At 39.0% G+C, this 13,083-nt stretch overlaps 1 protein-coding gene across 1 annotated transcript in view; it reads right to left on the bottom strand.

The window, feature by feature from the left end:
* Positions 1 to 13,083, bottom strand: part of FASN (fatty acid synthase) — a 73,618-nt gene that overhangs the window by 37,738 nt on the left and 22,797 nt on the right. Inside the window, exons 7-9 of the mRNA XM_075216777.1 lie at positions 11,340 to 11,455; positions 10,261 to 10,395; positions 4,553 to 5,015 (exon numbers count right to left, since the gene is read on the bottom strand). Coding sequence (XP_075072878.1) covers positions 4,553 to 5,015; positions 10,261 to 10,395; positions 11,340 to 11,455 — 714 coding nt within the window. The remainder of the gene's footprint in view (positions 1 to 4,552; positions 5,016 to 10,260; positions 10,396 to 11,339; positions 11,456 to 13,083) is intronic.

Genomic DNA, 13,083 nt, shown 5'->3' with positions numbered 1-13,083 from the left:
TGATTATAGGACCCTTAGATCTATAGGGACTCTGCTTTGTCCTTACATGCAATGGACAAATATTATTGTCAGGAACTTATACAACAATATCCCATATACTACTATCCCTTAACTTCCATTAGTTTGTATGCTCATTTTATATTGTTTTCTTTTTTTATCTATTTAATATACAGTTAGGTCCATATACATTTGGACACTGACACATTTTCTATTACTTTAGCTGTTTACCAACATATTCAAATTACAGTTATAAAATGAATATGGGCATCCCATAGATTGTAAGCTTGCAAGCAGGGCCTCTTTGTCTGTTTTAAACAGTTTGTTTATTAGTTTACTGTGTTTGTCCCCAATTGTAAAGCGCTATGGAATATGTTGGCGCTATATAAATAAATGATGATGATAAAGTGCCGCCAATCAGCTTCAATTTGAGGGTATTAACAAATAAATTGGATGAAGTACAGCTTTTTAATATGTAGCCCCCTCTTTATCTAGGGACCAAAAATAATTGGACAACTGACTCAAAAGCTGTTTCATGGACAGGTGTGGGCTCTTCCTTCATTATGTCATTATCAATTAAGCAAGCAAAATGCTCTGGAGTTGATTCCAAGTGTGGCATTTGTATTTGAAAGCTAATGCAGTGAATCTACAACATGCGATCAAAGCAGCTCTCATTGTAAGCGAAACAGGCCATCCTTATTCTGCAAAAGCAAAATAAATCCATCAGAGATAGCGGGAACCTTAGGAATGGCCAAATTAACAGTTTGGTACATTCTGAGTGAAAAAGAAGGCACTGGTGAGCTCAGCAAGACTAAAAGCCTGGACATCCACGGAAGACAACAGTGGTGGATGATTGCAGGATCCTTTCCATAGTAAAGAAAAACTATTTTATAACTTTCAGCCAAGTGAAGTACACTCTCCAGGCATATTATTATCCAAGTCTACCAGAAAGAGAAGATACAGAGGGTTCACCACAAGGTGTAAATCATTAATAAGCCTCAAGCCAAGCCAGATTAGACTTTGCCAAAAAACATCTAAAAAAGCCAGCCCAGTTCTGGAACAGCACATTCTTTGAACAGATGAAACTAAGATCAACCTGTACCAGAATGACAGGAAGAAAAAAGTATGAAAAAGGCTTGGAATGGCTCATGATCCTAAGTATACCACATCATTTGTAAAACATGGAGGCAGTGTCATGTCAAGGGCATGCATGGCTTCTAATGGCAATAGGTCAGTAGTGTTTATTGATGCTGTGGCAGAAGACAGAAGCACCCAGATGAATACTGAAGTGTATAGGGATCTACTGTCTGCTCAGATTCAGACAAATTCAGCAAAGTTGATTGGACAGCGCTTCACAGTACAGATGGATAATGAGCCAAAACATACTGCAAAACCAACCCAGGAGATTTTTAAGGCAAAGAAGTAGAATACTCTGCAATGGCCGAAAATAGGTAACTGTGTATAAAAATGATTGAAATTTCTAATTGTTTCAGATGATATTTTTGTTTAACACCTTGAATTAAAGCTAAAAGTCTGCACTTCAGTTCCATTTACATTGTTTAATTTCAAAGCCAATATAGTGCTGCACAGAGTAATAATTCTGAAAATTGTGTCACTGTTCATATATTTCCAGACCTAGCTGCACTTGTATATGTCCCTGAAAAAACATCTAGCAAAGTGGCCACTGTGATCTGTATTATAACCAGAAAGCTGTAACACCTAGTATAACGCTATAGTCAAAGTAAAATGAAGAAAACAATCTTAAACCAGTACAAAATGGAAAAAAAAATGTTCATGTTGATGGTAATGTCAACTGTCATCCTGCTGCACAAGTCAGCCTCACTTCAATGATTTTATATACACTGTGTATATATATATATATATATATATATATATATATATATATATATATATATATATATATAAACATATTTATATACACACAGTCATGGCCAAAATTATATGATTTTTCACAAAGTCTGCTGCCTTAGTTTTTATGATGGCAATTTGCAAATACTCCAGTGTGATCAGATGAATTGCAATTAATTTCAAAGTCCCTCTTTGCCATGACAATGAACTTTATCCCAAAACAACATTTCCACTGCATTTCAGCCCTGCCACAAAAGGACCAGCTGACATCATGTCAGTGATTCTCTTGATAACAGACTTGAGAATGTTAAGGAGGACAAGGCTGGAGATCATTTATTTGTGCCGATTGAGTTAGAACAACAGACTGGAAGCTTTAAAAGAAGGGTGATGCTTGGTATCATTGTTCTTACTCTATCAACCATGGTTACCTGCAAGGAAACACATACAGTCATCATTGCTTTGCACAAAAAGGGCTTCACAGGCTAGGATATTGCTGCTAGTAAGATTGCAACTAAGTCAACCATTTATCGGATAATCAAGAACTTCAAGGAGAGAGGTTCAATAGTTGTGAAGAAGGCTTCAGGGCGCACAAGAACGTCCAGCAAGCCGTAGGACCATCTCCTACTGTTGATTCAACTGCAGGATCGGGGCACCACCAGTGCAGAGCTTGCTCAGGAATGGCAACAGGCAGTTGTGAGTGCATCTGCAGGCACAGTGAGGCGAAGACTTTTGGAGGAAGGCCTGGTGTTAAGAAGACCAGCAGAAAAGCCACCTCTCTCCAGGAAAAACATCAGGGACAGACTGATATTCTGCAAAAGGTACAGGGATTGGACTGCTGAGGACTGGGGTAAAGTCATTTTCTCTGCTGAATCCCCTTTGAGATTGTTTGGGGCATCTGGAAAAACACTTGTCCGGAGAAGGAAAGGTGAGCACTACTATCAGACCTGTGTCATGCCAACAGCATCCTGAGATCATTCATGTGTGGGGTTGCTTCTCAGCCAAGAACACAGCCATGAATAAAGAATGGTACCAAAACCATGAGCAACTTCTCCCAACCATCCAAGAACAGTTTGGTGACAAACAATGCCTTTTCCAGCATGATGGAGCACCTTGACATAAGGCAAAAGTGATAACTATGTGGCTTGGGGATCAAAACACCAAAATTTTGGGTCCATGACCAAGAAACTCTCCAGGCCTTAATCCCATTGAGAACTTGTGGTCAATCCTTAAGAGGCAGATGGACAAAAAAAAAACCCCATAAATTCTGACACATTCCAAGCATAGATTAGGCAAGAATGGGCGGCCATCAGTCAGTATGTGGCCCAGAAGTTGATTGACAGCATGCCAAGAGGAATTACAGAGGTCTTCAAAAAGAAAGGTCAACACTGCAAATTTTGACTCTTTGAATAAATTTAATCAAATTGTTAATAAAAGCCTTTGACACTTATGAAATGACTGCAATTTTACTTCAGTATACCATAGTAACATCTGACAAAAATGTCTAAAATCACTGAAGCAGCAAACTTTGTGAAAACCAATACTTGTGTCACTCTCAAAACTTTTGGCCATGACTGTGTGTGTGTGTGTGTGTATGTATGTATGTATGTATGTATGTATGTATATATATATATATATATATATATATATACACATATACATACATACACTAGTAAGGTGATATGTAAACAAGCTGTTGTATTATACATTAGTACCAGTGTATAATCATAATGTCTTGTCACATCCTTTAATTGGATGGAATGGGTGGATTAATAGACAGACAGATGGGGCCCCATGGGAAATTTGGAGGATGTCTCGACTATGCTCGCCCAATTTAAAAAAAGCCCAAAGACCTTCCTCTGACCTTGTGAGAATGCGATGGGACTGGCACTAGTCCCAAACTGGGCTCCACTCTGCATGCGCCAACCCCTACTCATGCTCACAAGAGCAGAGCTGGAACCTCAAGAAGGTGGGCGGCATTTCCGGGCTCCCCTCACCTCTAGGCCCTGTAAATACTACCATTGCACTAAATATTCAACTAAAGAGAGACTCTCCCACCCACCAATTTAAGATACATGATTATAGCAAATTAACAACTGAGACTGTCAGGATACTTACACCTCAAACATTTGAATGATCATACACAACATCAACATAAGTTCGGTCGTTCCTTACAGTGGTAGTCATTATTGCGGCTACCAAAACTCCGACATCAATTACAACGACATGAAAATGCAGAATGGTCTAATTCCGACATGTAAAATATGCAGACTTACTGAAATAGTTACTGAGAACATTTCCGACAAGGTTGGTATAAATGCAGACAGCAGAAGAAGCCAGCACTGTGCTGGACGTCACTTAGAATGGCAACAGTTACATTAGTGGCATTAAGGGGGCAATGCCGAGCGCCTGTACAATATGTAAAGCTTAGTAAAAAAAAAAAAAAAAAAAACATTTTACAGGCGCAAATCCAAAATACAGGCATCATATTCTGAGTGCGGGTTGCGCTCAGAATACGTGACGTAATGAATCAGGCCCGTAGAGTGCAGTGTTTGTGAATTCCCCAAATATAACAGAAGATGAAATAACTACACTGCACATCTACCACAGTGGCTGGAGAAACAACCTGCTCTTTCAGTAAGTAACTTGCTATTCTATAGTACCAAGTTTGATGAAGACTGATTGTTACCTGAACAGATGTACCAAAGGGGTCTCCCGGATGCCTGTGTCTGTTGAATCTCCTTAATGTCACTCTCCGTCCCCACAAGTGTGTAACCTCGGTACATCATAGATGAGGGGGAAATCCCGGAGATATTGTTCAATAAGTTCACAAATGTGGCATCTGTGGCAAGTTTTTGACTCTTCTGTATCAGAGACTCAACTGCCTCCTGTGTCCTCCCACAAACCTGAACCAGACGGGGAAGCGACAGAGACCCCTCACTAGAGGCCAGCTTCTTGCTATTTGGTCTCAAGATCACATGGACATTGGAGCCACCAAAACCAAAAGAGTTGACGCCAACAATGCCACCTTTTACTGGGATGGGCTCAGTCACTACTTGGATTCTGCCGTCTTGCAAAGCAGGAATATCTTGGTTTGGATTCTTGTAATGGAGATTTGGGGCCCAGACACCATGCTCCAGAGACAAAATGACCTATGTGAATTAAAAATATTAGAGTTACTAACTCATTAGACTGTATGCATGAACCGCTTATACAAACCACAAGGCAGTACAGTTTGGAGATCAGAACAGTAATTATTAAAATTAGATGTAGAGTTGGAATAAGTGATGTGAGCATGGTAGTAACAGTAGCTACATCCTAGATGTAAACCAAAAGATCATAGCTGAACATAGAAAAGGCAATCAGTATTTAGCATCATTCAAAACACATAAAATATTTAGATATTTGGGGACAACTTACTGATTGAATGCAGTACATCCCATGTCTACAGATGGTGCCATGTACTATCATTGCAAGAAATTGTGATTATTGCATATGCAGTTTTCCACACCATTACACATTGTGAAGCTCGTACAAAACACCTCTAATAATCTGTGAGCACATATCATGTAATACATTTCAAGAATTAATAAGGCATAAACAAATGTTTGATGTGGTGTCCCTAATTCACACGTCGGGGAAAATAAAATATTTTAGCATGTCACAGTCTAAGTAATATGATCTTTTTGAAGTGAAATATAGTCATATTAACAAATATTTCTAAATAAAAGATTTTGTGAAACAAAAGTAGTAATTGAATATATTACCCAAGATATTTTGGTACACTTTCCATATTTCTATGAAGGAATCATCCACATAAATAATATGCAAATTATTTGCTGAACACCTACATAGCATCCTCACTATTTCTTAGACTGACTTGTCTATATACTACTGCATGTTTACAAACTTTGGCAGTAAGGGAAGGGACATATTTAACTGTGAGCTCTCTCAGACAATTTCCTAGTTCCAAAGTATGATGTGTGTTATTATATACACTATCCAAAAGATGAGTCAATTAAAGTCAGGCAACTGATAGTTAAAGAGTACAGAACATAATAATATAATAACACCAGAAAGGCCATGCTTCAAGCAAATAAAGATTGAAAGAATTTGAGAAAGTTTTTAACAATTTCAAATAAACTGGTTATCAGCTCCCAAGAGTAACAGTGTGGTCCAATACAGATTAATTGATAGCTTACATTAATATATGACAGCTTTGACATATGGTAATATAACCAGAAACAAATATAGCTTCTCAAGCAATACCGCATTAAGGACTGCATAGGCCTGAAGCTGAAAATTATCTATTCAATGAATAACAATAATTATAAAAAAAAATGGTATATAACCAAAATGTAATTACATAAAGCATTATTTTTGGGTTCTGGAATTTACCTTTTCATACTGCTAAAAATTCTAGAAGTCAAAACTGGTTTAACATTATGAGATAAAAGAAGATTTGTTTGAAAAAATTACCTCAGACATAGTAGGTGAAATGCAGTGAGTATAAATGTCTTTATATACTTTAACAGTTTATAGTGTAGTCACTAGCTTTTTACAAATACGTAGAAAACAAACACACAACTGGATAAAGCATTTGAATAATTCTGAGATTCAAACTATTAAATTATAGGCAGCACAACCTTAGCAGTAAATTGTGAAAAAAACTGAAAATATGTATTTATGTATTTTTTTAGGATTTTATGAGGAGACAATGTTTTTTTTTCACAATGTATTTATGTTTTTTTGTTCTGGTATTATCACAATATAAGAACATACACATTTATTTCACAATATGGTTGTGCTGCTTGTTTATTTATTTGGATCTAATGTTTATTGATTTTGATGGATAATTGTTTTTCGTTGGTTACAAGACTTGCGTAAAACACACTCAGCCATACAACCACTTTTAATTTATTTGATATAACTATCAACCAAAAGATAGGGAAAATGTGACCATTCAAGTTTGGTCAATAGTATATGATGTAAACTCATAATAACGTACTTGTCAAATGTTCCTAATTTCAGATGTGGTCCTGGAAAATATCTCTTTTCCAAAACTCACAACTGTTCAATACAATTTCTCTTACTCTGTATATAAAATGCAGGTATCCGAACTGATTGTATATGTTTATATGTACATCCATTTAGAGATGACTAATGGGAAGTAGAATACAGACAAGACATACAGGGACACATTTAGAGATAGGAGTAAAGCCAGAGAGAAGGCGACATTTTACACCTTGGTCATACTATGTTGAATTGCAGGAAGGGGGCTAATTTACATTGTGTGGACAAGTTGGAAGGACAGCACACTGCACACTCTAGTTCAGCACTTGATCGCAGTATAAAAATGAAGCTGCCCAGTATTTGTTTTGTACATGTAAAAGCAAGCAGTACTTTTCCTACATGCAAAAAACATTACATTTACACCCCTTACAGAGCAACATGGTTTGTCCAGGTGTACCCCTTATTTAGATGTTCCTAAACCTAAATGAGTCCCACTGTGATCTATAAAACAAGGCTAAATTGCATATTACTCAGGGGCAGATCTAGCCCTTTATTATGGGGGGAGGAGGGGATTTAGCAGAGCTCTGTCTCCTCCTTCAAGCCAAGTGGTGTGTCCTGCCCATTCCTTCACTCTGATTGGTGGATAGTTTTCACCTGACAGCTGAGAAGCAGTCAGAGGATGCTGCTGACATCTCCGTTTGTGTATCAAACACAGTCGTCCTGTGTAGAATCCTCTGCCTGCCTCTCGGCCACCAGGATCCTGTACGTTGTAGGCAGGTCCCTACCCACCTCTGGATCCGCCATTGACAATATTTTGAATCATACTGTATATACAATGAGTACCATACACTTATACACACTTCTCTGTGTTTGTTCCACCACTGCGACACAGTTTGTGCATAAGGGGATCGTTATATCTGTCTCCCATTCATTCTGTTTTTTTGTTTATTAATTTTTAAAGTAGAACAAAGGAGAGACAGATATTCGCACATGGCGACCACAGATTTGTACAGAAAGACATACGTTCGGCACACACAGTTGCTATACAGATGTAGATGACATAGTGTAGACAGGGGAAAACACAGCATGTGCTATCATCGTATTCTGTAAGTGTGCAGTACATCAGAGTCTCTCCAAACAAATCAATGATGTCTACGAGAGTATGCATCTCTGGATTTGAGGGGGGGAGAGATGCCCAAATGCAGATAGTCCAGCTCTTCTTCACTTCACTCCTTCAGTAGAAGATATATGACCCCTCCTCTATTCTCACATAAGCAGAAATACACTATTCTGTGGAACACAACTGTGTAAGAAGCAGTGGGAAAATGGCTCCTGCAGACAGGAGTCTTGTGTGATGCAGTCTCCCCATTATCTATATTAAATACAAAATAGATTCAAATGTATCTATTGTTGGAATTGTATCCCATCCTTAACTGAAAACAAATCACTAAAATTCAGTGGTGTTACTCTGGATGCTCCAGCTGTTAGGTGCTCACTGCTGCGTTGAGTGGATTAAGGACAGGAGAAGGATAATAGTTCCTCTAACTCGTCTGTCCCTATTCCTCTTGCTCTGGGTGTATGAGGTTTATATCATCCTATGCTATTAGCTGACAGAAGCATCTTATCATTCACTGTACTCTGGTAGGCAGTCACAATTCAGTACAAGACAGCAACTGAACGCTATCAGCTAAGAATAGAAGAGGACAATAGGATTCAGTATCTTTTCATGCACTGAATTCTAGTGCTGGAGCTCAATGTAGAAAAAGGAGCTGCTATTAGCCTAAAATTCAAAGGCTGACACCAGTTTTAGCCTGGGAGGGATCGCTCTTTATCTCAGGGCTTCCACTGGGTCTTTACATCACTGTATGGATGGGGGATAGCAGTCTCAATGTGCCTCTATACATAGGCAACTCCTTTTCCTGCCTCTGTGTCAGCCTTGTCCTAGTCTATATATTAATGTTTTACTATATATTAAGTAAAATATTAGTAACATGTGTACTTGAATTTACCCATATATTACATTTCTTATCTGTAACATCATGATTAATTCTGTTGACTGTGGGTTCATACCAGCACAGGACCTTGGCTAGTAGCACATATAAAGTTGTATTACCACAAAGTCAGTTCCTGCTGTAGCAGTTAGAGAAAAACAAATGTATAACCCTTACTACCATGAGAACAGGTGATCTGCAGTTTCATTAACTGCTGAGGTAGATGAGGCAATCAGTTATTACAGCAGGGGTGTGGCTGTTGCCAGGATGACCAGAAGTAACATTAAACGTGCAGACAAACTCAATACCACACTTGCTGTTGTATAACAATGTCGGCATTGCACAATCATGACAGTGTGTCAGATTATGCTTTCCAGAATGAGGGCCTGAGTCATTAGGGAGAGTAAAGCAATAAAAAAGGAATAACTTTGCACCTGGGCAAAACCATGTTGCATTGGAGGGGGTGGTAAATTTAACATGTGGGAAGAGATTTATAGTTAGGATAGGACATGTCCTAAAGCAACTTTAAATTTCAGTGTAAAGATAAAGCTATCAAGTATTTGTGTGCTACATGAAAAAACAGCCAGTATTTTCTTTATGTGCAAAATAATAAACTAATTTGCACCCCTTGCATTGTAACATGGTTTGTCCAGGAGCAAACTTGCTCCTATTTTTTTTTGCTTTCTCTCCTTAATGACTCAGGCCCTAATTGGCTAAATGACTTATTTCAGTACCATACTAAAAGCCTTGATGCCTGAGTACCATATCCCATTTTTCTATTATGGTGCCCATACAAGGGAATGTCCTTCCAGAGGCCAGTTCTTATAGGGAACAGTAGAGTAATGGGACGATGGTCACACATATGGTTAGATTTGTTTAAGGCTCCTGTCATTTTGAAAAGAAGAAACAAGAGACCCATGTGACCTGAAGATTGGATAGGCCATAAAATCCATCTATACTTCTTTTTGGGTGAGAATTTATTCCTACTTATGCTGTAAATCTGGGTTTATTAAGAGTCATGGGAAAATTAGATTTCTAATGATTAAATGGAATGTCACCGAACAGCATTTTCTGCCAGTTCAGATCAACATCTGATAGATCAAAAAAAGATGCTAATTATGATTGGTCAACTTTTTTTGGCCCATATATGAAGCAATTTGCATTGTGATAGGCCTACAATGACTTAAACGACTGATGGAATAGTAGTGGGTATGGTAGCAGTGCGTGTGGGCACCTTAGCTATGCTTCCAATCACACTGCTAATCATTTAGATTTCTTCTTTAAAGCCATAAAGACTTAGTAATCGCTTCTTTGTACTGTACCTGTGACATTCCCTTATCTACAGCGCCCTGCTTTCAGGCTTTGGTTATTCAGCATAAGTTTTACATTTTACCTTAGCCAATGCAGCAAGGCCAGAGGATGGCTCCGGATGACCCATATTTGACTTAGTGGATCCAATTAACAACGGCTCTCGTTCTGACTTGCAGAAAACATTGGCGATCCCATTTACTTCCTGGGGGTCTCCAACCTGTGGATTGCAAAATTGCACAAATACATAAAATGTTACGCTTGCAGTGTTTACCATTTAGTACAATTCCATTAATAATAATCCTACAAGAGCAGGAGATACGTGTGACATCATGGGGCCAGTGTATGACATAACTGGGGGCATGAACAAGTCTGGAAATGACCGAAAATATGACCAAAACCAGGCAAGATGAAGGTGGACACAACCCCCTGAATTTGATCAGAGCTTACACAGAGGCATAATATAAAAATAACAACAAATATAGTCCTCTATTATAGGCATTTAGCATATGAATTGTTTGAGAATACAGTCCCTTTGTAGGTTCATGAGTTTCCGTTCCAACATGTCATTGGTTGTCAGGGGCAGAACTGCCCTGGAAGAAGGGAATGCATCTGGTACAGGTCTTGCCGCTGTGGGGGGAAACTCCTCTGCCAGCAGAGTTCATGTGTGAGGTGGGGGTATTCTATTTTTCAGTCACAAACCCGGGGTCTAGGTGAAATTTATCTATTGTCTGGGCTCCAATTCCTCATCTCCTCTGGCTCACTCTAGTTGTGGCTGCTGTCATAGTAACCAAAAGCATGTGTAGGCCGCTTTGTGTTGGTTACTATATCAGCCATGGACTGGTCAGTAGGGATAGCGTCAGTAAGTCTGAGGAGAACACTGGGTTCCTTACAAACGTTTGCGATGTCCAGTTGGAGACATGGATGTATTACATTTTATTACTGCGTTATGTAAGAAAGAGTGTCAGCCTTGATTAAAGAGATGGCACAAATAACTGTATTGTTTACTACTGTTCATTGCTAAGTAGATTTGTTTATTTTTATATTATTTCACCTTTCTGTTAACTAAATAAATTGTAGAGTTCTATAGTAATGAGCAAAGTTCAAAGTTTTTTGTGTAACAAACAAGATCATAATAACAATATATTTATTTGTGGTTGCTACCTTGGTGCCTGTGCCGTGTGCCTCCACATATTCCACCTCACTGGTCTGGATTCCTGCTTCTCTGTACAAAGAGTTCAGCAACTGCTGCTGCACTTCTCCTGATGGGAAGGTCACTCCTGTTAGCAGAATGCAGAAAAGACGTTAGCCAAAGAAGACAGCACAGCAGAATACAGATGAGATGGAGGTCATTGCTCCACACAGAATGTTCTGCCGTACAATGAGCACATTCACACCAACAGTCCCCCCGTCCCCCCTCTTTGTGTGAATTCCACTCCTTAAATAAGAACACATATAAAGTTCTCCTTAGTTCTCCACAGGCTCTAAAATGTAGTTCAAGAAATGTTTCCTTTTATTCTAATACTTCCGTATCATCTCAAGAGCCACAGGTTGCCTAACCTTGGACTATAGTATAGTATCCTATAGCATAGCATATACAGGACACATTGCACATGGTGACTCTAAATGGTAAGCAATTATACCTTTGATGCTAAAAAGTATATACCAAATAACTCCTAACAGTACACAGCTCGTGTAGTGTTATGTGACGGTACTTAATCAGAAACCCTTATCTGACTTTTATTTTCTCCATCTTGGAAAAATTATTTGACACCACATTAAAATTTAAGCAGCAAAACTAAAATATAAAATAATCATTGAAGTCAGATGTTAACAAATAAAACAAAAGCAAAAAAATAAAACATCCCAATACTTGGGTAGTATTTAATTAAAAAATAGCGTAATGCACTTAGTTAACATGCTCACATTCAACAACACATCACAATCTGTATATATCTATTATGACAAAGGGAGTGGTTTGCCACAGGCCTCTAACATAGGAGTTAGGTATTCAGCTGACAGTCTGTAGGGCAAGGCTGCAGACAGAGTTACACATTTGTACATCAGTGCACCTAGCAACCTACATAAACATTAACATGGCGGAAGTACTGAGATACCTCGTGAATGTGACCACTGCACAGCAAGAGCAGTAGGCTAAGGTGCTACGAGTGCAGAGGCACAGGAGGAAAACACCAGGCTCTTCCGGGAAGTGTTAGCCCAGGTGAGGTTTGACAGAAATGTACCACCTGTTCCGGCTCTACAGAAAATGTCACCAGCTGATGACATACAAGTGTATCTGGTGTCTATTGAGAGAGTTGCAAAAAAAGTGCAAATTGGCCTCCAGAAGGTTGGGCTGAGAGGCTAGCGCCATATTTAACTGGCGATGCTCAGCGAGCTTATATGGATCAGGATGAGGACCAGGCCTCTGATTATCCGTGCTTATAGTCTGAAATATTGACTCGCATTGGGTTTTCTGGGCCAGGCTGAGCCCAGCGATATCATGAGTGGTGTTATGACAAAGGCAAACTAGGCAGAGCACAATTGTCTGAGCTTTCCAAATTTTTTTTAAAAAAATGGCTGCCATAGATCACTGCATCCAGGGGCTAGACTGCATTGTGCAAAGATGGATGCAGTAGTCAGACACACAGTCATATGAAGAGCTTGCCACAGTGGTAAAGAGTTTCAATGCTTTAGAGCAAATGACCTAGGCACCTGCGTTCCGTGTAAAAAACCGATGCCAGGTTTCACAATCCTAGCCACGGGGCCCATTGGTAAAACTACTATTGACAGAGAATCGGTAACAAAGGTGTCTAATCCAAAGTGGTTTGAATGTCGGGAGCCAGACCACTTTCGGGCTGAGTGTCCTAGGTTACAGGAGCCCATGGACTGTTGTTTTGCGCATGATGAG

Source organism: Mixophyes fleayi, chromosome 6 (genome assembly GCF_038048845.1).
Source record: "Mixophyes fleayi isolate aMixFle1 chromosome 6, aMixFle1.hap1, whole genome shotgun sequence".
In the NCBI taxonomy this organism is placed as follows: domain Eukaryota; kingdom Metazoa; phylum Chordata; class Amphibia; order Anura; family Limnodynastidae; genus Mixophyes; species Mixophyes fleayi.
Note: the sequence above shows the minus strand (reverse complement) of the source record. Positions and strands in the feature narration are given on the sequence as shown.